The 24,563-nt window shown below is 38.7% G+C and overlaps 1 protein-coding gene across 2 annotated transcripts in view; it reads right to left on the bottom strand.

Moving 5' to 3' along the window:
* LOC129717478 (uncharacterized) overlaps positions 1–17,883 on the bottom strand; it is a 125,208-nt gene extending 107,325 nt beyond the window's left edge. Inside the window, exons 1-3 of one of the 2 annotated variants that reach the window (XM_055667387.1) lie at positions 17,746–17,883; positions 3,241–3,479; positions 1,615–3,082 (exon numbers count right to left, since the gene is read on the bottom strand). In XM_055667387.1, coding sequence (XP_055523362.1) covers positions 1,829–3,076 — 1,248 coding nt within the window. In that variant the 5' untranslated portion in view covers positions 3,077–3,082; positions 3,241–3,479; positions 17,746–17,883 and the 3' untranslated portion in view covers positions 1,615–1,828. Of the gene's footprint in view, positions 1–1,614; positions 3,083–3,240; positions 3,480–17,745 lie in introns of those variants that run through there. The other variant, XM_055667392.1, reaches the window with a different exon arrangement.
* Between the last annotated feature and the right edge of the window lie 6,680 nt (positions 17,884–24,563).

A 24,563-nucleotide genomic window follows, 5' to 3' on the forward strand; every position in this document is an offset into this window, starting at 1 on the left:
ATACAGTGCGCCTAGCCAGCTGTTTCATCTTTACCATCCCAATATGGTTGGCATGTAATAAATTGAGTATTCCACTTTGCATGAGTTGTGGTATAACAACCCTATTTTTATACAATAAGCACTCGTCAACTAATTCTAAATCTTGCTGATTAGAAAAAACGTTGACGAAGCGTTTGTCTATTTTCCTTGGCCAACCATCTTTAATATATTTAATAATTTCCATTAGGAATTCATCGTCTCTAGTCATTTTGGCTATTTGCACTGAGTCAATAGGAAGTTCCCTACTGAAATTTATACTCCTGATCAATTCTTCATCTAAATTTTTAGGCACCGCTTCCGCTAAAGGAAAACGTGAACAAAAGTCAGCGTTTCCCATTTGGGAAGACGGTCTGTACTTGATGTCAAAATCATAAATGGACATTTCCAACACGTATCGCTGCAGTCTGGTAACAAAAATTGCATTCTTTCCCTCACTACCAAAAATTCCCACTAATGGTTTATGATCTGTGTATACTTGGAATTTTTGACCATAAAGATATTTATGAAACTTTTTAATTGTAGAAACTAGAGCCAATGCTTCTAAATGAAGGATAGGGTAATTTTTCTGTGCTGTGTTCAAAGAGAAAGATGTGAAGCATACGGGTTTTTCTACTCCATATATAATATGCGCCATTACCCCTCCAAGGCCATAGCCTGACGCATCGGATACAATTACTATCTGCTTTTTTGGATCATAAAATTCTAATATTTGACTATTTAGCAAGGAGGCTTTGCTTTCCTTAAAGGCTTTTTCACAGTTTGTATTCCAAAAATATTCTGTATCGTTTCTAAGAAGATTATATAAATGACATAGCTTCGAGGATAAATGAGGTATTAACTTGTGGTACTAATTTATAAGTCCCAGAAATGATTTCAATTCTGTTACATTTGTAGGCGCCTTCGCTTCTCTTACTGTCTTTATTTTATTAGGACAAGGTAGTAACCCGTCTTTGCTTAAAATGTGCCCCAAGTAAGGTAGCTCAGAAACGAAAAATTTGCATTTCTCCCAGTTTACTTTTATATTTGCTTCTAATAGTCTTGATAAAACAATCTCCAATTTTTCTGAACAATCCTGCAATTTTTTTCCTGCTACAAGGACATCGTCTAAATAACAGGAAACATTTTCAATCCCATGTAAAACTTGATCCATTACCTGTTGGAAAATGGATGCACTTGAAGAAGCTCCCTGTGGTAATCTATTATATGTATACAATCCTTTGATTGTATTTATTACCACAAATTTCCTAGATTTTTTAGACAAAGACAATTGTGTATAAGCTCCCTCAAGATCTAGTGCACAAAAAACACTGCATCCTGCCAATCCGGCAAATAAATCCTGAGCAACAGGTAAAGGATAAGTGTTTGGAATAAGACTCTTATTAATAGAGACTTTGCAGTCTATTACCAATCTAATATCGTTATTTTTCTTCATAACGATTACGATAGGAGACCCCATCTCACTGGTTTGATTGGACTTATAACCTTTTCTGCTTCCAGTTTATCTAAATAAGTTAAGACTTTTACCCTCAACCGATAAGGTACATTGTATGCCTTTTTAAATATAGGTGTGTCATTTTTCAATACCAAATCTGCTTCAAAATTTTTTATTGGTGAAGAGAAATCTTTAATGAAAACAGTAGCAAATTTATGCTTAATTTCTTGTACCACTTCAGTACTTTGTCTCTCGTTTATATTGTTTATTTGTAACGAACCTGTGAAAAAATTTCTCCAATTACTGAAAAACAAATCCAAACCATCACGCCCCAGAAGTGGAATAAAATTGTGTTTACTATCTAATACAACTAAGGTTTAGTTGTTTATTACCATATGTAATTAAAACATTTGTCTCTCCCACGATTTTCAATTTGTCCCCATTGACGACCGCTAATTTCTTTTCTGAAATCCTCAGAGGCATTTTAAAAAATGAACTGTATGAGTCTTTACTCATGGCAGTCACCGATGACCCACAATCGATTTCCATTTGAATGGGTTTTCCCTCTATAAAGACTTTTACTAAACAGGGGCTGTTAATTTTATTAATATTATAAACTAGCATGCATGTTAGATCACCTTTGTCGTCATCGCTGTCCAAATCATTTGTCCTTAGCTGGCTGAAGATCTCCTCAATATTTTTACTCTGACTCGGGCCTGGCTTTTCCCAATCGTTCACGAACTTTACTGAGCCTCGCATAATATTTTTCAGCTTAAAACACTTCTTTTTGATGTGACCCCTAACGCCGCAAAAGTCACAAATTATATTTTGCATCTTATGTTTTTGAGCCAACTGCCCCTTACGCCATTCGGCTGGTTTAATGTTGTTATATTTTCTGTCTTTATTTTGCTCATCCCTAAAATATGGCTTGTAACCTAACCTTGACCCCACTGGCCCTCTAGGGTAACTAGGGGATTGATTGGACCCATCTGCTACCTCATAAGTTTTGAAAATCTTTTGCACTGTAGGACTGTTCAAGTTAGTATCAGCAAACGAAGATATTCTGGTATATTTACCGATACCCAACGATTTGGCATTAGATTTCGCCATCTCCCAAGTGATAATAATCTTTTCAGTTGCCTCCGCGCTTAATTCTTCGTCCTCGTTTAATAATTTTTGTTGTAAATGAATGTCGCCAATACCGGAAATAATCCTGTCCCTAATAGCCTGGTCTTTGAAAGTTCCAAAGAAACAGAACTCTGCTTGGAGTTTAATAGCCAATACATCTTCCAAAGTTTCATCTGGGTGCTGTACCCTTTGGGAAAATCTCACACGTTGCACCAACCCGGAAGGCGTTTTATCAAATCTCGATTTAAGCTTTTTAATCATATCCCCATAGAGAATGGTATTTAAATTACCAAGTGGAAATAACAATTTTAATTCGGCGTACACAAAAGGACCACTAAGTGTAATAAAATGAGCTTTTCTACTCTCTTCGTTTATATCGTTAGCTAGAAAACAATATTCCAGACGATCAACCCAGTCAGAGAATGATGTTCCCTTCCTGTAGGGTTCTACTAAAGAGGCCATGCTCATTTGAGCCATGCCGTTCTATATTTTATTTAAATTAAACGAAAAGGAGAGAAAAACCGAAATTAGTCCCAGGATGCTCCCCAAGAAATATATTTTAAATATAAGTATGTATATACAAAAATATATATATAATATATCACAAATATAATTTAAATTTGGAAAACAGATCGACTTACCGAAACGGTCCTGGGCTTTAATTGAAATTTATTTCCTTTTATAGGTCGACCTTTGTCGCCTTGCCTCTATAAGTCCTTTCAATACTTTGTCCTTTGTTAGCCCTCCTATTGCCACAGTAATGGCAAAATAAGTCCTTTGAATTCTTTGTGGTTATCTCCGGTGTCCTTTAAATCCTTTATCCACTGTCCTTTTGTTCCGAAATTTGTTCCCTTTTGTCCGGTCTCAACAATGGATGCTCCTATATCACCAAAGGTTAAAAAAAAAATTAGCAAAAATTCAAAAGAAAATCATTTCGCTGAAACTCAATTTAAATATGAAAGTATTTCTTTTATTTAATGCGAAACAAAAATTTCCATTTGTTACGAAACTTGAATAGGTGGCACACAAATGCCGCTTTTACCCTATTCGATGTTTTACAGCGAAAAACGAACAAAGAGAAAACAAAATGGCCCCAGCAAATTTAACCGCGTGTTAAATTTTTACAATGGCTATCAATAGCGATTATCTACGAACGAAATGCTTTACCAACGGCAATTAAGGCCGTTAACGAAGATAAAAAAATCACTCACTACGGCAATTAAGGCCGTCAGATTTTTCACTGCACTTAATTTGATTTTAGTTTTTCTTCTGTTTAAACACTTAGCCTAGCACGCAAATTGAAATAAATTTCTGCTGAAAGTCAGCAAACAATTTTACCTTCGAAAGTTTTAACCTCGTCGCCAGTTTTTATATCTAATCTCTCAATAATTTTGAGAGATTTGACGAACTAACTGTTCGTCAGACTGACCAATTGGCCTGAGTAAATAGGGGTTTTTCTAAACCCCAGGCGCTAAGCGGACTCACCTAACTATCGCCAGTAAAATGCCAGGAAACTCCTTAGTGAAGAAAGCGTCCCAAGTCCAGTAGCAAATTAGAAGGTATCGTTCGGATCACTTTAGCACTATCAAAAAGAAACAGTCTTCACAGTTCAAGAATCAACGTTCGAATGTCAGACTAGCTGACAGTTTATTCTTTATATCGTTCACGTCTAACGTAACCGAAGTTACGTTTAGACGGTGCTATAAACTTCCGTTTGTTACGTTACCATGGAAGCTTACGAAAAGGGCGTATGCCATAGTGGTCAAGGTGGTCAAAGGTCTTATGAGTACTTCCTGGTTCACGGAAAAGTATTCATCTAGAAGTTCTGGGCGAGTAGAATCGATTGGGATCAAGAAATTCCACACGAACTAAATGAACGTTGGTGACAATGGGCGGACTTGCTTCATAAGCAGGATCAACTGCGCATCTCTCGAAGCTACTTTCGGCAGACAGAGGACTACTCTCGTCTTCAAATACATATTTTTGTTGACCGCTTACGCCTGTGCGGTGTACTTTTGCTAGGAGACGAACCGCAGCTGGGTCGCTACCAACCTCAATGCTGCAAACCTTGCTACGGATAGTTCCTAATTCTATGATACGGCCTTCCTCTACAAGCTCGAAGAGGACTGGCCCAACCAGCGAACGATTGGCTCAACCGAAAAAGAACTTCGTCCGTCCCATTTTTATGTAGACATGGATCATGGCATTCAACCGATTTGGTCGATGGACAACTTCTGCAGGCGCCGATCCCAGGAGAATCTGCAACTCGGCAACCTAACAAGAGACGAACTTAGACTAACAGAAGAAATCCGAGAACTTAGGAGAGTGAAGGAAAATTGTTGATACTGGCACGAGCCACCACGGCTACTGGAGTAAGTAAGTAAGGCTGAAAAGTGCTTCTAAGACCCGAAAAGTCAAACTAAACTGTTAAGCGCAACAAGGACAAGGAAATGATTCCTCTAATTAGCTCACAGCGAAGAAAAAGTTAAAAAGATGGCCAAAAATTAACCTCAGACAAAAAAAATAGACTTTCAATCAAGTCAATCAGGGGTAAAATGATCTCAGAACGAAAAGAAAAATACGCTTCTAAATACCAAATAAGATCATAAAAATATCAGAATGGCGAAAACGATGGTTCGTTATCCAGAAAAAAAGATGTCAAAACGGAATGATGAAAATTAGTCTCACTAGTCTTTACTTTAGTTGTTACTTTATGGCGACAGATCATAAAGATCCTATACCGAATCGAGAACACGACATATAATACACTCGGTCTTGGACAGGCAATCCCAAGAGTACAGCCTTTTGTTCTACTGTCTGATTAAAATATTTTTTTTTTGTTACTGTTTGTTCGTCATATCTACTCGTGCTAGAACGTATTGGCCACAGTGCATCACATTACTTGGAGGATGTCCTAGGAATAGCGAATATAGAAGAGAGACGAAATTGTTTTTTATACAGATGATCGTGTCAACATTACACAAACAGCGCGTTTTGGTAACAGCTCGAATCTTTGTGAAACCGTCGAGCGTCACACGATTCAGCTTAATTAAGTTTGTTGGAAAACCATGCTCTGTCGTAATTTGCGCTAGCCCCGCAATTGTCCTGTGCACTAAATAGTCGGCTGCGAAGTCTGTGTATAAATAAACAGAAGGTCAAGTTCCGAATCGGAATGTAGCGCCAAGGCTTTGCTATAGGGTAATTATGGTTCTAAAGGCCAAGAAAAAAAATGAACCCAAAGTGAGCTCAGAATGGTGAAAAAATGCTTATCAAAATTAAAAAATGTCAATCAAGTAAAGAGCTCACAATAGATCACTGCACGGAGCAACCTAACCTCATTTTTTTGACCGTGAATTGTTTACACTATTCAGTGAACCTATTTTGACACTAGCTCAAGCCAAAAAGATATACTGCAAAACAAAATATGATTTCGGCTCTAAATCCCGAAAAAAATTGAAGCGTGAAATGAAAAAAAAAAATAATTGAGCTTAGAATTGCACGAATTGTTGAGATACCCAAAACATAATATAAAATCATTTTGCTACTTGTAATGGTTTATTGATGCATCGAAAACCTATTGAAGGAAAAGCCAAGAGTCTTAGACATAATTGAAACCGTTATATAAAATGGTCAAAAGATTTTACAGTCTTCATTCAAAATTGCAATAGAAAGCTTCGTAAATAAGCGTTAGTATTGAATTGGGTGATTATGCTCTGAGAAAAAAATCTTTTCAAATTCCCAGAAACCTTTCTAAAATTGTGAAACTACAAACTTTTCTTCAAAAGAGAGCTTCAAGCCTTACGTCATCACTTCGTGGCAGCTATAAAAGAAATTAATAACGACAACACTCCGTCGCGTGCAGAGAGCGTTTCACCACGGTAGTAACACCATAAATTACGTTATAAGCTGTTCTCATGTTTGGAATTTTCCCTCGTCCGACAGAAAGTAGGCTATCTGCCTAATCAAAATCACATCTGCCACCCACAACGAATTAGAAAAACTCTAGCTATAAATGAACCATAACGAACCATGTGAAAAACTGCCCTAAAACAGACTGACTGCCGCCGCCACCAAGTGGGAACAAGTGGACTCATCATTTTCATCATAAAAAATTAAGGGAGGTAGGAGTGTGCATACACTCGACAGCGGCAGCGGCGGTCCCAAAGGGCAAACCAAAAAAAAAAGTGCGGAACCCACTTTATCACCGGCCATAGAGCCGAAGGCCATGACATGGCATGCCATGCTGTGCGATTACATAATTCTTGTTGAAGAAAATAAGAAACAACAACAATAACAGCAACACTCGTCCCAGCAATCAGCGAGTTTGCATAGTTTTGAAGAGCTATCTTCGGTCGGTTGCCAGGCGGCACGCATTGTTTGCAGATCCTGCCGCCAATCGGCCGCTAGAAGAAACTAGAATAACGAACCTTTTTCTTTATCGTATTTTTATAGGCAACTTGTTGCTGAACTTCCACGCCTATTGCGACCGCAAAAATTAACACAACCCAGACCCCCAAAGCAATGAGTCACTTTGACACGCTCACTTGTAGGGGGTGCACTTGACATACCTTTTCGGTATGTTCGTTTCGTGTACGAGGCGGTGGGTAGGCCACCACGCAAGAGGAAAGATGAATGATGTTTTCTTTTCGCATTTCACCGACACAGTCGGTCTACGGCTGACATTTTCACAGCCAGCCAGCAGCCTCGGGGGCTTAGGCATCGGTGCGCTGGGAAACGCATTGCCGCGATTTACAAAGGCACAGTGAGCTGTCGGGGGGACAGAAAGTATTTTTTTGTGAAAAAACATAGAAGAAATTTAATATCTTTTTTCTTTTTTTACAATTTTTGAGTACGAGAGATTTCAAACATTGTTTAAGAACGTGGCCAAATATCGACGCGCTTGAATGAGTTAGTTACAATCCTTAGGAGAAAGAAGTGTTAATAGTGACCGCAGGCAACGATAGACGGCCGGTAGAGCCCTATAAACATGGTAAAGAGGCAGTACAAACTAGGGAACCTATACATAATGTATAGGTTCCCTACTATAAATGACACTTCACTAGGTAATTTCCAGGATTCGGAAGAAGACTATCGGTGGAATGCATGGAAGGAGTTGTATGCTTCATCCATTAAAAGGGCGATCGATTAGAACGCAGCAACTAACGTGGCATAGCGTTGATCAACGCCGCCTTCGATCGAAAATCATGATGTTATAAACAGTGCGTCTTGAACTGTCCTACAGATCAGACGTTTTTTCGGTTGCTTGTGGACTGGTCTTTGACTGCCTATAGCTTCAAAGTTTGTGTTTTGTCAGTGTGTCTTTTAAAGACTACCTGAAAGTTATTTCCCATCAGTCTTTCTCAAGACTACCTACTTTTGAATTTAACATTTGTTTTAACTTTTTTCGTATCACCTGAAATGGCTGGACGGAAAAAGAAACCTCGCATCGCTGCGGGGAGGAAAAGAGAGGCATCTCTTTCTGACACATCGAGTGTCTGTAGTGACAATCCTTTTGATATTTTGCCTGAGCAAGAAGCTGGTGAAATGGAAGTTATTAATAATGAAACTATACAAAATATAAAATCTTTAAAAAAGGAGAAAGTTCCACCTGTTGTGGTAACTATTTCTTCTGAATTTAATATATTCAAAAAGGACTTTCAACGTTTGTTTCTGACGTTAAAGTTACCTAGCAAATTGGCCGTAGAGGTCTTGTTCAGTATTTAACTGACAAGATGTACAAATTTTTTACATACGACACCAAGAACGCCAAGCCGTTCAAGGTTGTCTTGAAAGGTCTCACCAACGATCAAACCGTTGATGAGATCAAACTTACTTTAACAGAATTACTTGGCATAGCCCCTACCCAAGTAATTCTAATGAAACAAAAATCACGAGGCGAAAACAGTCAGAGAACTGGAATTTCCCTTGTTAATTATTTAATTCATTTTAACCGCAATGAGGTTAACAACTCAAAATTTTTTGAAAAAGCACATGCTTTGTATAATGTGCGTGTAAAGTGGGAAATTTATAGGAAGTATGGCGGAGGTGAAAAGCATATCACCCAATGCCGTACTTGCCAACGCTATGGCCATGGTTCCAAATTCTGTAACATGGACCAAAAATGTCTTAATTGTGGAGACTCTTCTCACAAAAAGGACACATGTCCTGTGAAAGAGAGTAAAAATTTTCGCTGTGCGAATTGTAACGGCAACCATATGTCAAATTTTTATCAATGCCCAGGCCGTTTAGCAATTGTTAAGGCAAGGCAAGGTAAACAAAATTCAAAACAAACTTCAAAACAAAATTCTCCAAGCGTACCAGTGACGCATAGTTTACCTACTCCTTTGCATACCCGTTTAACATATGCACAGGTTAAGGTAGTTCGAACATTCTACCGCCTAATGTTGGTAGTTCGAAAATGACCGCTAATATGGGTAAGCAAAACACGCTAGAAAATAATTGTACACCTATCACTCCAGCTAATATTGCTACCGAAAATATTTTTTCTAATATCAACTGCCTGGGGCCTATTACGGCAGGTAAACTTTCTTTTTTGCAACAGGCAATGTTCGATCTTATGAACGCCATGTTGCAGGCAAAATCAATGTTTGAAGCTATCCAAATAGGTACAAATTTTACTATTAAAATTGTTTCTAATTTAAAATTTAGCAATGATTTTAAATGAACCAATCCAAATTTTGAATTGGAATGCTCGCTCATTGAAGGCCAATGAGAATGAGTTTTTTAATTTTTTAACAGTAAATAATGTGCATATTGCAATTATTACTGAAACATTTTTGAAACCTAACATAAAATTAAAATATGATCCCAATTACGAGGTTCATAGATATGATAGGATTCAGGGTTCCGGCGGTGGAGTTGCAATTGTTATTCATCGCCGAATCAAACATCGTGCTCTTCCCCATCTTGAGACGAAAGTTATTGAAACTTTGGGAATTGAAGTTCAAACTGAACTTGGGATTTTATTCATTGCCGCAGCATATTTACCATTTCAATGCACACGCGAGCTCAAAAATTATTTTAAAGGTGATTTACAAAAACTCACCAGAAATCGTTCGAAATTTTTCATAATCGGCGATTTTAACGCTAAACATCGTTCATGGAATAATTCTCAAAGTAATTCCAATGGCAAAATTTTATTCAATGATTGTTCTTCAGGATACTATTCTATTTTGTCTCCGAATAGTCCTACATGCTTTTCTTCTGTAAGAAACCCTTCAACAATTGATTTGGTGCTGACAGATCAAAGTCATGTATGTAGTGATTTGATCACACATGCTGACTTTGATTCTGACCATCTTCCAATACCTTTTTCTTTATCACATGAATCAGTTTTAAACCCTATGAGCTCTGTTTTTAATTATAACAAAGCTAATTGGGAAAGATACAAAAATTATATTGAGAGAAATTTCAATAATGAGCTTGATTTGCAAAACGAAGTGAATATTGATTCCGCTTTGGAAGCATTAAAATGTGCAATTGTTGATGCCAGGAATTATTCTGTTCCAAAGGCTCAAGTGAAATTTGATTCACCAATAATTGACGAAAATCTTCAACTTCTAATTCGTTTGAAAAATGTCCGCAGACGTCAATATCAACGTTCTCGTGACCCTGTTTTTAAAACTATTTATAAAGATTTACAGAAAGAGATTAAGCATAGATTTACTCTTCTGAGAAATCAAAATTTTGAGACTAAAGTTGAAAAATTGAAACCATATACAAAACCTTTTTGGAAGCTGTCGAACATTCTTAAGAAACCTTCAAAGCCAATTCCAGTTTTAAAAGATGGTGAACCTTTTCTTGTATCCAATGAACAAAAGGCTCAAAGACTTGCTCAGCAGTTTGAGAGTGTTCATAACTCAAATTTGAATTTTGTGAGTCCAATTGAAAATGAAGTCACGCGTCAATTTGATTCAATTTCTTCCCAGAATTTTTTACCTGCAGAAATAATTGAAACTAACTTGAATGAGATTGAATCAATTATTAAAAATTTCAAAAATATGAAAGCACCTGGTGACGATGGAATCTTTAATATACAAATCAAACATCTCCCTGAGAGCACAATGGGATTTTTAGTAAAAAATTTCAATTGCTGCTTCAAAATTGCATATTTTCCCAAATTATGGAAAAATGCAAAAATTACTCCCATTTTAAAACCGGATAAGAACCCAGCAGAAGTTTCAAGTTATCGCCAATCAGTTTGCTTTCTTCAATAAGTAAACTGTTTGAGAGAATTATTCTTAACAGAATGATGTCACACATCAACGAAAATTCAATTTTTGCAAATGAACAGTTTGGATTTCGCCATGGGCATTCCACAACTCATCAATTGCTCAGAGTTACTAATATGATACGAGCTAACAAATCTGAAGGTTATTCCACTGGAGCTGCTCTTTTAGATATAGAAAAAGCATTCGACAGTGTTTGGCATAAAGGTTTGATTGCGAAATTGCAAACTTTTAATTTTCCAATTTTCCTAATCAAAATTTTAAAAAATTATCTTACTGACCGAACTCTGCAGGTTGTCTATCAGAATTCAAAATCTGATAGATTTCCTGTCAGAGCAGGTGTACCTCAAGGTTCAGTTTTAGGTCCAGTCCTGTACAACATATTCACTTCAGATCTTCCTGATTTGCCTCCAGGATGCACAAAGTCATTGTTCTGCGATGACACAAGCATTTCCGTAAAAGGAAAAAGTCTTCGTGTCATATGCAGTCGATTGCAGAAAAGTTTAGATATTTTTTCTTCCTACTTGCAAAAGTGGAAAATCTCTCCCAATGCTTCTAAAACTCAAATGATAATTTCTCCGCATAAGCCTAGGGCTTCTTTCCTCAAGCCAAACAATAATCACGTTGTCAAGATGAATGGGGTTATTTTAAGTTGGTCCGACAAGGTTAAGTACTTGGGACTAATTTATGATAAAAAACTTATTTTCAAAGAGCACATTGAGAGTATACAAGCCAAGTGCATCAAATATACGAGATGTTTATATCCTCTCATTAACAGGAATTCTAAACTTTGTTTAAAGAACAAACTTTTGATATACAAACAAATTTTTAGACCAGCAATGCTTTATGCTGTACCGATCTGGTCAAGTTGCTGTTCAACAAGGAAGAAAACGCTCCAAAGGATTCAGAATAAAATTCTGAAAATGATTTTGAAGCGTCCTCCTTGGTTTGGTACACTCGAATTACATAGACTTACTGGTGTTGAACCATTAGAAGCTATGTCAAATAAAATTATTAACAATTTTCAACAAAAATCGTTGCAATCCTCAATTGCTACGATAAGCTCTCTTTATAGCCAATAAGTTAGCAATTAAGTTAGTTGTAAGTTTACTTCCCCTTTTCTGACAAGTAGGTTAAAATCCCTACGAATGATAAGTCCTAATTGCGAAAGCAAACAAATCCTAATAATAAAAATTACAAATTTCTAACAGTGTTGAGAAGTCACCATTTGTGATTGGACACACATACTCATTATTTACTAATATTTATCATAAATACTTAAGCTACTAACAAATCCCCCCCATTAAAAAAAAATGATGTTATTATGATTACTTTTTCAGAGGAGTAATGTCAACTCCTTACACAATTAATTTATCTCGTCAAATTTGCCAACAGCTGATTGAGCTCGGCGAATTTTTTTGCGAATGTCAGCAATATTTTTCGACGAACATTCAGCAATTACATCGATTACCGTAAACCAGCGAGTATTGACATTTCGTTTGCCGAAGTTTTTGAAAATTCTGCCGAAAACTAGTAGAATATTTCGTTAAATTAACCAGCTGTTGAGTTTTCGGCAATTAAATTTAAGTGTGTAGTCATGATTCATTGTTCGATAATGATGGATGGTCGATGGTTATCATACAATGAAGTTGATTTGCAAAATGACCATTGGTTGAGTTAATAAGGTTGTGTTTTTTATCTCTTTGACAAGATTGACTTTCGATTTTTTCCCTCCTTACTAGCTTTTTGAATGCGTTTTAATGATTTCGATATGTCTTCATGACTTGTGGAAGTTATTTAGAAGCCTATTGATAATATAATAATAGGATATTGAAAATTGCGTTGATTACTTACGGAAATACGCTTTTCTCTTGAGTGATTCATAGTATTCCATCATATGCCACAGATTCATCAAAATGTGTCATAAATATTACACAATTTAGTGTTGAGCAGCAAGCAGATTAGTTAAATCAGAAGTTGTTACTATCTGGCCTACTAGGATGCAGGTAACACAGATTTTGACCACTCAATCCCCGTGGTGCAACAGTCGGGCAGCATCTCAAAAGGGAGGCCAAACTATAGTATGCGGCTATTTTTTTACTTCTTCGATTTTTTGGTCGTTGGACGGCGAAATGAGAAGCGATAATAATCGGCGTTTATTCGGCATTCCTCACCGACCGACCGACAGTGTTGCTGGTAATTGATGCGAAATTAGGCGATTTTTCATGCACGGACGACGAGGGGCGAATTGCATGATTGCGAATTTAATGTACAGTAGTTTAATCTTTTGAATTTTTTTTGATAAACTTATTTTTTATTGGATAATGCAGGGTGACAAGTGGCTAGAGTTGCTAAGGGACTCGCACCGGAGGCGGCTGGTGGAATTTCAAACGCGTGTGGAATGCCCCGCACCCCGCACTTTCTAACCTCAATCGTCATTGTTTATAATCTTCGAAGACATCTGTTTTGCTGCGGCGTGATGAGGTTCCGATTAACTAGCATCGATTACGTATTCATATATCCACTTATGCGCTATCTTACCTAACAGCATGGGGCGGCATCATGTAATGCAATCGAAACACGATCGGGCAGGGACAAAAAAACTAAAACTGCATCATCTTCAAATATATGGGACCACAATTTTGGACGTTGTCATCCACACTCCAGTTAATTTGTATGGCCGCGAATACTAATTTAAATTTTGATAACATGATTCGATAACATCAGCTAGTAGAAATGCGCCCGAACATTTATCAAGTTCTGCAGCACTCGAAAAACGGTTCACTGGCCGGAGCAGAGACATTTAAAATATTTTAAAATGCACACTGCGATCCAGTTTGGTTCCACCGCAAGTGGGCGTGGATTTGGTCTACCCAGCAGCAGGGCTCATCCTAGTCGGAGTCGCACACTGTTGGGTAACAGAGCGTAACACCGCTAGTAAAGCAAACCCAAATTTTGTTGTTTGACTCAGTGCGCGAGACTAAGGGCAGAATTGGATAGCACCGAAACTAGCTCGGATAATCGTGGGATAGTATAAAGTGAAGTAGCGTGTGATAATCTAAGCAAGCCGAAGCGAATTCACTCTGCACCAATGAGTGAGAAAGGATATTGTTCGCAAATTAGGTGTGCACTAAATTGAGCGAAGAAGCGGTAGTAGGCTGTGCGTTAGGATGAAGTTTAGGTTTGTTTTGTTTGCCTGTTTATATTGCAATCAAGGTATGAACACTTTGGTAATAGGATTGTAAACGCAGCGGGTCTGTTAGGTAGGTACAATAAATCTAATTTGTGTGAATCGTTGAATTAAATACGGACTGCGCCTATTTATGGTAAGCACTGAGAAAAACCGTGCTACTTTGGATTGTATGTGTCAGTAACCATAGCTTATTTATTTATTAGAAATTTTTGGAACCAGGAACCAACTACTTGGTTGATCCGAATCAGAAATAGTCTTGTCGTAACTCAACACCATCACAAAGCACATATCAATCAGTGTGGCGAGCTTCCGCATTTAGTTCAACAGCCAACCCCAGAAACCAGGGGCCAGTCAATCTGCAGCTGAACCAACATAACCTCGAAAGCTAATCGAACCGTCTGTACAGCCGTGTAAATGGGGATGCTTTCCTTATTGCTGATCACACCGTAATTGTATAACAGTTTTTACAATACATATTGACAGCCTTGCCGTGATGGATCTTGTGGCCTATGGAGGTATTGTTGCTGCTGGTGTCGATCCGTGGTGATGCACTCAGGGGTATGGCATTTCGACGACACACAGCAGAAGAGGGAAGATGCGTGCGACTCGCCGAGCCGACCAAAGACGGTTACGTAATCTTCGAACCGCATCCAGCAGTGTGTCCATTAGTGATCGAGTGTGCTGCGGATCGGATCTGATGGGATTCACTCCGTTTCACTCTCGAACTCTCTTAAGCCCCTATGCAAACCCTGTGGGCTGGGTACGGCTTATACCATCAACGAGGAGCAAACAAATGGACAACAATGTGGCCATCATCGGCTGGCCTGGCAGGCGCGACTAAGGTGTCACATATCTATGTGACATGGTGACACAGATTTCTTCTGTTGTGTTAAGAGACGAAAGGTCACACGGTATCGCACTTTCTCCAAGCTGCTGGGAGGAGACCTTGGAACTAGTTTTTTTTTCTCTGGTGAAACGATGTAACATTTCAGCCTGTTCCCAAACCTCTTGAATATATTTTAGGTAACTGTTAAACTCCTCCTTTTCTGGTTTTCAAAGGCGTTTTTTTGCCTAATTTTGGGATAATTTCTTTGACCATTCTACATAATTTAATATTTGAAAGTTTGATAACGACCTAATAATTGTCGCTGTTCCCTTCGCAACAAGGTAGCGATTTGAAATTAGCTAAAATGTCACGGCCTACCGCACCAGCATCTGCTGCAATAGTACAGTAGCACAGGAGGCCAGCAGGGCGGAAATTCCGAATCCAAGCACGTTCCTGCGATTCAGTTCACGCTTTCGTGTTTACGCTTGTTTTGCTTATTTTTTGCATTTTTCACGATCACAACAAAATGAAAAGCAGCTGCTGCATCGGTTGAGAGTTCCGTTCCGACTCGAAACGTGGCGGCGAGAATAAGCGGTCCATAAATCATACGGTTACATCATGGAGCTTCGAAGCCGCCCCGAAGACGAATTCCAACGGTTGGTGCAACAACGGACGCACATGGTTATCGCCCTCGTGCCATCTTTCTGCAACCGCAACGGGAATAATAATTCCTAAGATGACAGTAAACCGGGCAATGTTAAACCTGTGCTTGTGTGTTTTTCTAATTCTTCAACTAAAACCGCAAGCGTGATTTGAACCGAGAAAATGCCGCCACACCAAATTCAGACTTTGAATTGTTAGCAATGTTTATCAACCTCCCCAAAAAGAAGCTCATCCTGGTAGGTCAACGTTACGTCATGCCTGGCTGGTTATTTACCCGTTCGGCGATTATGCATTATCACAGAAAGTGCTGTACCGTCACACCCCTCGCCACGGCAAGTGTACAATAGGAGGCAAATATTTGAGCTTCTGCTCATCATAACCGGCCGCTTGCATGCAATCGCCTTGCTTGCACATCATCGGTCAACATACATCATCAGTCGAGATTTACAATATATGCCAACCCGGCGCTGATTGGCTGCAGTATCGATGCACGCAAAACTTTTCCTTATTACTTAAGAAGCAATAGCGCAAAATTGCCTTTTGGGTAACAAACCTATTACTTAAAAGGCAATAAAATTCTTCCCCAGTCGAGTAACAACACATACTGTCATATATTTAGCACGTATTACGGGAGAACGACTATCTAATAATGGTCGTTTCAACCACATGCAAATTTTTTTCTACCGCAAAATGCTCCCTTTCCATCTCAAGTAAAAAAAACCACACACCGTCGCATATGTTGCACATGTTAGGCCTCTGCCAGGCTGAATGCCAACGCGAGCGATCGGGCGAGATTCTTGCCGTCGGTAAATAAACAGCCGTAAGTAAAACTGTTCATTAACCTTCGGCAGAAATCTCGCCCCATCGCTCGTGTTGGCGTTCAACCTGGCAGAGGCCTTTCAAGTTTCTTCTATCTCCAATTCATCCGGTGTGTGTGTATTAGTTCGCTCGTTGTATGCATACGGAGTAGCGAAAAAATATGACAAGAGCTGCCAAGCAGCATTTTCCCCGTCATAGAGTGAGCAAACGTTGATGATTTTAAAGACTTGAAATGCGCCTTAAAATGACATCACGATCTGTAAACTGCGTTAGAGAAAAACAAAAACATTCGCTTTCTTGCAAGCTATCTACAGCACATAATCGTTGGTTCATGGAAACTTATTTGGACCTGTTTGAAAATACAAAACTTGTGCCCATCCAGAACAATATTCGCAACTTCGGCAACTCTGGTCAGACAGTATTACATATTTCCATTTCAAGTAAACACTGGGGGACGAAACGAAAGTGTTTCTAATTAGACAATTGAGGTTGACGGTATAGATTCTGATTATGAATGGATGAAAGGGACAAAAATAAACCAGATTTTTGCATCAATACAAATGTAGCGAGTGAAGTCTTGCTAACACATGCAGTGCGGTGCTTGGCTGTATGTTCTCCTGCAGAAACACATACAAGCGTGTGGCCGTCATAATTTTTGTTACTTTTTAGTTGTTACTAATTGTGTATAATGCGCAGTCATAAGACACAATTAGTAATAAAAAATTGCCCTAAAGTAATGAAATGTTCCCCGTTTGCGTTGGGTGTGACTGGCGTACAAAGAGCATCAGCATAGAGACTCATGTACCCTGCAATTCACTCGTTACATTCCCCAGCCCCACAGCTAATTGTATGCTAAATCTCGATCATTACGAACCGAGCGAGCGAATGAGCAAGTGAGTGATGTTGCTAATTGGACAAAATAATACCGAACGACGCTGCTGATGCGTCGGCAGTGCAAATATTGAGCAATTGCCGAACATAGTGGGCCAGCTGGAAAGAACGTGGCTCAACAGCGAAAAAAAATCGTTCATTCGTCAACGAAGCGTTGTTGTCAAGGTCATAAGGTAAAAAACAAAAATGGGACAGTGCAATCTGGGTTGAGAACGCGCCCCCAGCCTACTTGAATTTGGCTGGGATGTTATCGGTTTAGACATTTTATTAAATCGATTAAATCGGCTGGGGTGTTATCGGTTTAGACAGTTTAGTAAATGTCTCATTAATGCCTTGTTTACACCATGATGTATAAAGATTCTTTCAAAAGCAGAATCAGCCATATTGGAAAAAAAAATTGCCAGCGAGTAGGTTTGTTTATAAACAACTAGGGCATAAAAACTATCGCATCTCATAATATATCATTTGGGTGCATTTAGTTTATAAATATGGCAATGCTACATACCTTGCTACCAATATTCATTAATTTAAAAAATAATTTCCAACTTAAAACACCTGAATTTGCGGTATTCAACTGCCTAGTTAGTGAGGATATATCAACAAACACGAAAAAGTTATTCACTGTTGCATAGTGTAGGGATGGGAAACCTGTCGATAATTATCGATAGTATCGATAGTTGCCGGCTATCGATAGAATCGTTAAGCTTTCCGCGTTATCGATAGATATTGATATTTTCCTCGCATTGGCATTTATACTCCACAATGATGCCAGAACTGAAAAAATATATTGGCCTAGACTTTGTTTAAAGAGAATTCGGTGATTGTTTGCTTTCACATGAAATCCTCTTTAAAATTGTTAGAAAATTGAGGGATACTCATTTTCGCTCACTCTACCTTATACGGACAACGACAAGATTTCGCCTAAGTGCGAATTATGTGTGCGAATAAACTTTTAAATATTGTTCCTGTCCACAACGGGAGCAACATTTTGTTGTTTTTCTTCATCTGGCTCTAGCTGTCAAACTATCGATAGTTATCGATGGTATCAGGGAATTTATCGATAATTATCGATAGCCATTTTAGTCGATATTTCCCATCCCTAGCAAAGTGATGCTTCGTCTCCAACGCTCCAAAGTGCAAAAACGCGACCTCACCCCGCGCCTACTTTTTGGTCAAACCGTTACACCATGTTCTACTCATCATGGTTTACAACTGGAAGGGAGAAACGAATACAAACGAATATCTTCTTGCTGTAACGCCTACATGACTCAAACGAAGTTTTTGGTAAGGAATATTAGTTTAGGAATTAGCGTTGACCGTGTTGCTGATATTTGGAAGGGAATATTTTTGCTTTTGTCATCACGCATATTTTGACAATTACATATGAGAGCTCACACAAGTGCGAACAGCCTTCAATATCTTTTTCAACGCGAATAATGTGCAAATTTTACAGACTAATTTTTCGAGTCAGTTTTTTTTTTTCAATTTGCCGTTGTATAAAAGTTTTTTTTCAGAGTTTTGAGTTCGACTGTGATGAAGTGTGTTCGAAATTGTAACCAAAGCCTTAAATCCAGAGAAGCCCACGTTAATTAATCGAAGTACGCTAGCATGATTATTACTTAAAGCTTATAAAAATTTATTATTTCACGTAAAAACAAACCAAAATATTTTGTGAAACGACAATGAATACAAAAACTGTTGGAGATGAATATTTTTTCGAGGAACTGAGAGGTATCAGTTATAACAATACTCATCGCAAAAAATGCTTTTTTTTTCTTGGTTCAAATTGACAGTCGATGACAGCTCATTCTGGTTCATTTTGGTACTCACACAGCTTCGTATCCGTTCTCCCTCCCAGGTTTATACTAACGTTTGCGGTAAAATACTACAAGGTATACAGCCCTAGGGTTGTATGAAATGGTGACGTGAGACTAAACACTGTAATTAGGGGATTTTTTGTTACAAAATATACAGAGTCTGCAGGCAGAATCAATGTGTTTATTTTCAGCCTCCCCTGGAAATCAATTTTTGGAATATATTCAACAACACTCGAAAAAATATCATTCATATTTGGCGATATTATGCCTTTAGTATTTTTTTTTGTGCAAAAAAATATGTATTTAACAAGGCACAAGCATATCGTGCTTGTTGAAAAAGCACCAAGAATTTCTCATAATGCGTCAAAGTCAGAATTTATTTTTGTCTTATTTAACTCTAACTAAATCAAATCTATAGTATGGATATTACTTTCAAAATAATATGGAAGCCCTTACAAAGGTTCATCAATTGGAAAACATAAGAAAATATTTTGAACAAAATTCCTAACAAGTTCCAGCAAAAAATCGTAGAAATCCACAATTACATTTTTATTTTTTGCTTGACAATTTTTTCATTTGCCTGCAACTACATTCGCTGTATTACGAAGACAGGAAATATACGTTTATTATGGTAAAGCTTAGAATAATAATATATCATCTAACAATTTTGAAATGTAAAAAGAGATTCTGTACGAATCTTACTAAATTAACTAAAAAATCACAAGCATTCGCAGGTTCTTACTCTTCTATAAATGTATATATTCAGGAATTTACTCTTTCGATACTATCCGGTCACGATTATTTAGTGAATATCGAAGATAAAATTTAAAAAATATCCGTTGCAAAAATTTACAATTCTTGTTGAGTAATTCATGGCAATCATATTTATGAAATAAACTTTCAATCACCATCAACAGCAGCATTGTAGTTTTTCCTCAATTGCATACGAATAGAAATGTACGAACAAAAGTGTACCACTGCAATACGAATAGTACTGCTGCAGTACGAATAGAAGAGTACCAATGCAATCATAGACGACGAGAGACCTGCGGTTCTATACTCCACTGGTACTGTTGCTTTTACTGGCATGTTTTCTTTCAAGACATCAGTTTTTATTAGGTTCTACAGTACCTAACACGCAGGTTTAGAGATTGTTCAAGGATGGGTATTGTTTCAAACTTTTAGGAAAACTTTTACCTTCGAGACATCATATTAGTCTAACCTCATGGAAGCAAAAATAAATTGACCTATTGGGACGGGGAGACTCTGTCAATTTTTATTTCGAAATTGATACAGGGAATATCACAGGGAACGGATGGTGTCCATTCACGTCGGCTGTGCTAGGAATGCTCGCATGTAATTGGTTCATTATTCGCGTAAATTTGTTATTGAAATTATTATCAATTTTACCGCTTAGCAATGGAATTAGAGTGATAATTAACACATTACAAAATTGTTATACATTTTATCTATCCAACAACATATTGGTTATTGTTATCCATCATGTGGTTATGCTGTTATTAGCGTTTGAAATCTGACGCAACATTTGCCCGTTTCATTTCCAATTTTACAGAATGCATCCCAGTATAGTAAACAAAGACGTGTCCCACGTCAAAACGGACTTTTTTCAGATGGTCATGAAAAAAAAAACTAAAACAGATGATTGAGTTGGTTGGTTTTCGCGACAAAATTGTTGAAATAGATCTTGTGCTTCAAGGTTGCCCAGAAATTCTCGATGGGATGCAGCTGGGGGACGTTGGGCGGATTCGCCGACTTCGGTATCACATCGATATTCAGCCGCTCCATCTCCTCCAACTATTGCGTCGAGTAGTGGGCCGACGCCAAATCTGGCCAGAACACCTCTTGTCTTCGCCCTTATGGTATTTCTAGATGAACGACGCAACTTCTGGCAGACACTTCGTACTATAAATTTCCCCGTTCACGGCCAACCGGAGCGAATGAAGAGCGACATTGACATCCCCTTGTCGCTGACTGTCAGCCACAGCAGCACCTTCTTGGGGAACTTGGTGTGTGAAATAAATTTCGCCTTGGAGCTCACTTCCCTCGTGGGAGAACAAGTGAAATACGAAGTACCCTGCCAGTAGTTGCCATCCAGAGTGAGATAGGTCTTGTCGTCCATCACCACTGCCACGTCGCGATTCGCCGGGAAAATCGACTTGACCATCTTATTCAACCGCTGTCACTGCGTCATTGCCTGCAGCTCCGAGACCAGTGGACGGGACTGCCGCTTCCTGACATGTATGTCCATATTCTACAGATACTTTTTCACTGTTTTACTGCATGCACCAACCTCCCGGCCAAGTGTACGCAGAGATTTAGCCACTTTTCCCTCGGTCTTCCTCTTCAGCATCCTTTGAAGCTTCTTCTCGCTCAGGGTCGTTGGCCGTCCGGAACCGGGCTTTCTTTCGATGTTCGGCGGGGTACCGTTCTTTGAACGCGCGCACTTCTGAACGGAGTAGCATCACTTTTTTCGACATCACAGTTAGAGTTTGACTGATAGAGCTGTCAATATTTTTTTGCTTACTCATGGGTTACTGTGATTGATGATGCATGAGTAGTTTCGTCAGTGTGATTAAAGGTAAACCCATGAAAAATCGGCAATTTTTGTCCATTTTTTGTTTACCGCAAACGTTAGTAAACTTGTTCACTGTAATCATGTGATATCGCGTATCTTGAAATCAGAATCCATACATCTGGTTTTCACCGGAAATTTGCTGTATGAGATTTAATATCGAGAATAGCGACATGATATCCGCGGTAGTGTGAACTGGTTGTAAAGGAAAATTTTTCTCATATTATTAAAAAGGTATCCCACATCAAATTGCATCTCGGAATAAACGCAGCAGCAAATTAGCTAGACAATAGAATATATAACCCCAAGTTTATTATTTGGCATATGTAGTTATGCCATCCTCTGCCAGCGCTATTCAGATAGAAAATGCTCTTCACAACGTTAGAGCAATGGTATGAATCTGGGCAACGTTCGATTCACCGATGATGATATCCTACTTGAAAAAAGGAAATTCAGCGAAATGCTTTCTTTCGGATTTCGACCCTCAAGCAGCGATCTGAAATCTGATTCGTCTTCTTCGCTCTCAGTAGAGCGATAGCAAGACGAGTTTATTCGTGTTCACTCACCAGCGCTCACGCACACGAGCGATCGGGAGAATGTATTGCTATGAAAGGTCTTTTCTCTCACGTTTGGCAATCATACTCCTGTATGTGTTTTCTCGTGATCCATTTTTCGTATGGTCCACGTTGTTATATGCTTATACACTGACGCAATAGTAAACATTCTTTTTTTTTGCAACCATATTTTAAAAACATTGACAATTTCTTTCTATAATTCCTACACAATCTACAAAAAGGGCGACAAACTGAACGCCGCCTACCTCCCAAAAACTCTGCAGTCGAATATCACCATTTTACGAGATTCATGCATAACTTGCGGTTCGGCAAGTTATGCAAAAATGCCACGAATCGGTGCCCACACACCATCTGTTCAACGATTTCAAATCGGCCAGCTATTGCAAATTATGCACAACTACGGATTTCCCGACAAACTAACGCGATTGGTCAAAGCGACGACGATGGAACGAGTGATGTGTAGTTCGAGTATCGGGTACATTCTCGAGCAGAGGTTTAGGGCAGGTGATGATATCTCGTGCCTACTGTTGTGATTAAATAAACTAGCAACACAGTCAGTAATAAAAAGTTATTTCCTCCTGTACACACGCGTTGTTATTAAGATTCTTAACATTTTGGCGACGAGGATAGAAATTCGACCATTTTTTTCAAAAAGGAAGATTAAATTCGCTCTGGAGGAAACGGTTCCATTCAGTAACTGTGGGGTTACGGTGATAAAACGTCGTTTTCATTGAAAATTACGTAGTAACTACGTCAGTGAGTGCACATAACCCCAAAGTTTGTAACACGAGGTAGGACGTAAGTCGTATCTGTTACATTTTGCTGAAACCCAAGTCCAAGATATATTCTATGATCTGGACAATCATGACGCTGCACCGCCCCAGGGATCCGATGTTTAACGCGAAGCAGTCAAGCTTCTAGATAATTACTTTGCGCCCTTAGCGAGCGTTCCGTAAGACCGTTTCGTTTTTCGCAACTTGAAGCAAAAAGAGGACGAATCCGTAGAAAAGTTCGTAGGCCGCCTTCGGGAACAGGGCCGTCTGTGTGAGTATGGTGCAGCCAAATATCTTAAATACCAATATAGTTCACTTACGTGTAATTAAGAAGACAAATTGAAAATGACAGAAGCGTTAGTCACCTTTTCGACCGCTAGGTGCGCCACTTCTGATTTTGTTTTACACGACATGCGAAAAAGAGTAACTTTTAACAATAATATTACCCTAATGGGTACACTGAGAAAAATGCACATTTTATTCTGAAGTGGACTCGGGCGAATATTTTATAATAATAAAGTTCGCCTATGTATGAGGCAATCCATGAGTGGTGTTCCACGGTTTGTACGTTTGTCGACCTCCGACAATATTTTGAGTTGTAAAATGGCGACTTCCGGTGTCTGTAAAACTGCCGAAAATGACCAAATACCACCTAATATGAGTTTTTTTTAACTAGAATGACGCTCAGAGGCCAGAAATTGTCTCCAAATGCCAGTTGGAAATCCAAGATGGCGACTTCCGGTTTCTGAAAAACAGCGGCAAATGACCAAATATGGGTATTTCCGCGATTGTTATGATACACTGAAGCCACAAATCGACCTCAGACAACATTTTGAATTGTGAGATGGCGACTTCCAGTGACTGGAAAAGAGACGAAAATGACCAAATACCACCTAATATGGATGTTTATTTAACCAGAATGACGCTCAGAGGCCAGAAATTGTCTCTGAATACCATTTTGAAATCCAAGATAGCGACTTCCGGTTTCTAAGAAACAGTGAGATATGACCAAATACCACCCAATATGGGTATTTCTGAAATCGTGATGATGCACTGAACCACAAATCGACCTCAGACAACATTTTGAATTGTGAAATGGCGACTTTTGGTGACTGGAAAACTGCCGAAAATGACCCAAAAACAACCAAATATGGGTGTTTCTTTGACCAGAATGATGCTCAGAGGCCAGAAATTGTCTCCAAATGCCATTTTGAAATCCAATATGGTGACTTCCGGTTCCTAAACAACAGTGGCAGAAGACCAAACAACACTCATTATGGGTATTTCCGGGATTGTTATGATGCACTGAAGCTACAAATCGACCTCAGACAACATTATGAATTGTAAGATGACGACCTCCGGTGAATGGGAAACTGCCGAAAATGACCAAATACCACCCAATATGAGTATTTCTTCAACCGGCCGATTTCCATCCAATGTGAGATGCTTCGATACCAGAATGATACGCAGGAGCTAGAATCGACCACAGACACCATTTTGAATTCTAAGATGGTGACTCCCGGTTTCTGGAAAACAGCCGAAAATGACTAAATAACACCTATTAT

The sequence above is a fragment of the Wyeomyia smithii genome, chromosome 1, assembly GCF_029784165.1.
Source record: "Wyeomyia smithii strain HCP4-BCI-WySm-NY-G18 chromosome 1, ASM2978416v1, whole genome shotgun sequence".
NCBI classification, from domain to species: Eukaryota; Metazoa; Arthropoda; class Insecta; order Diptera; family Culicidae; genus Wyeomyia; species Wyeomyia smithii.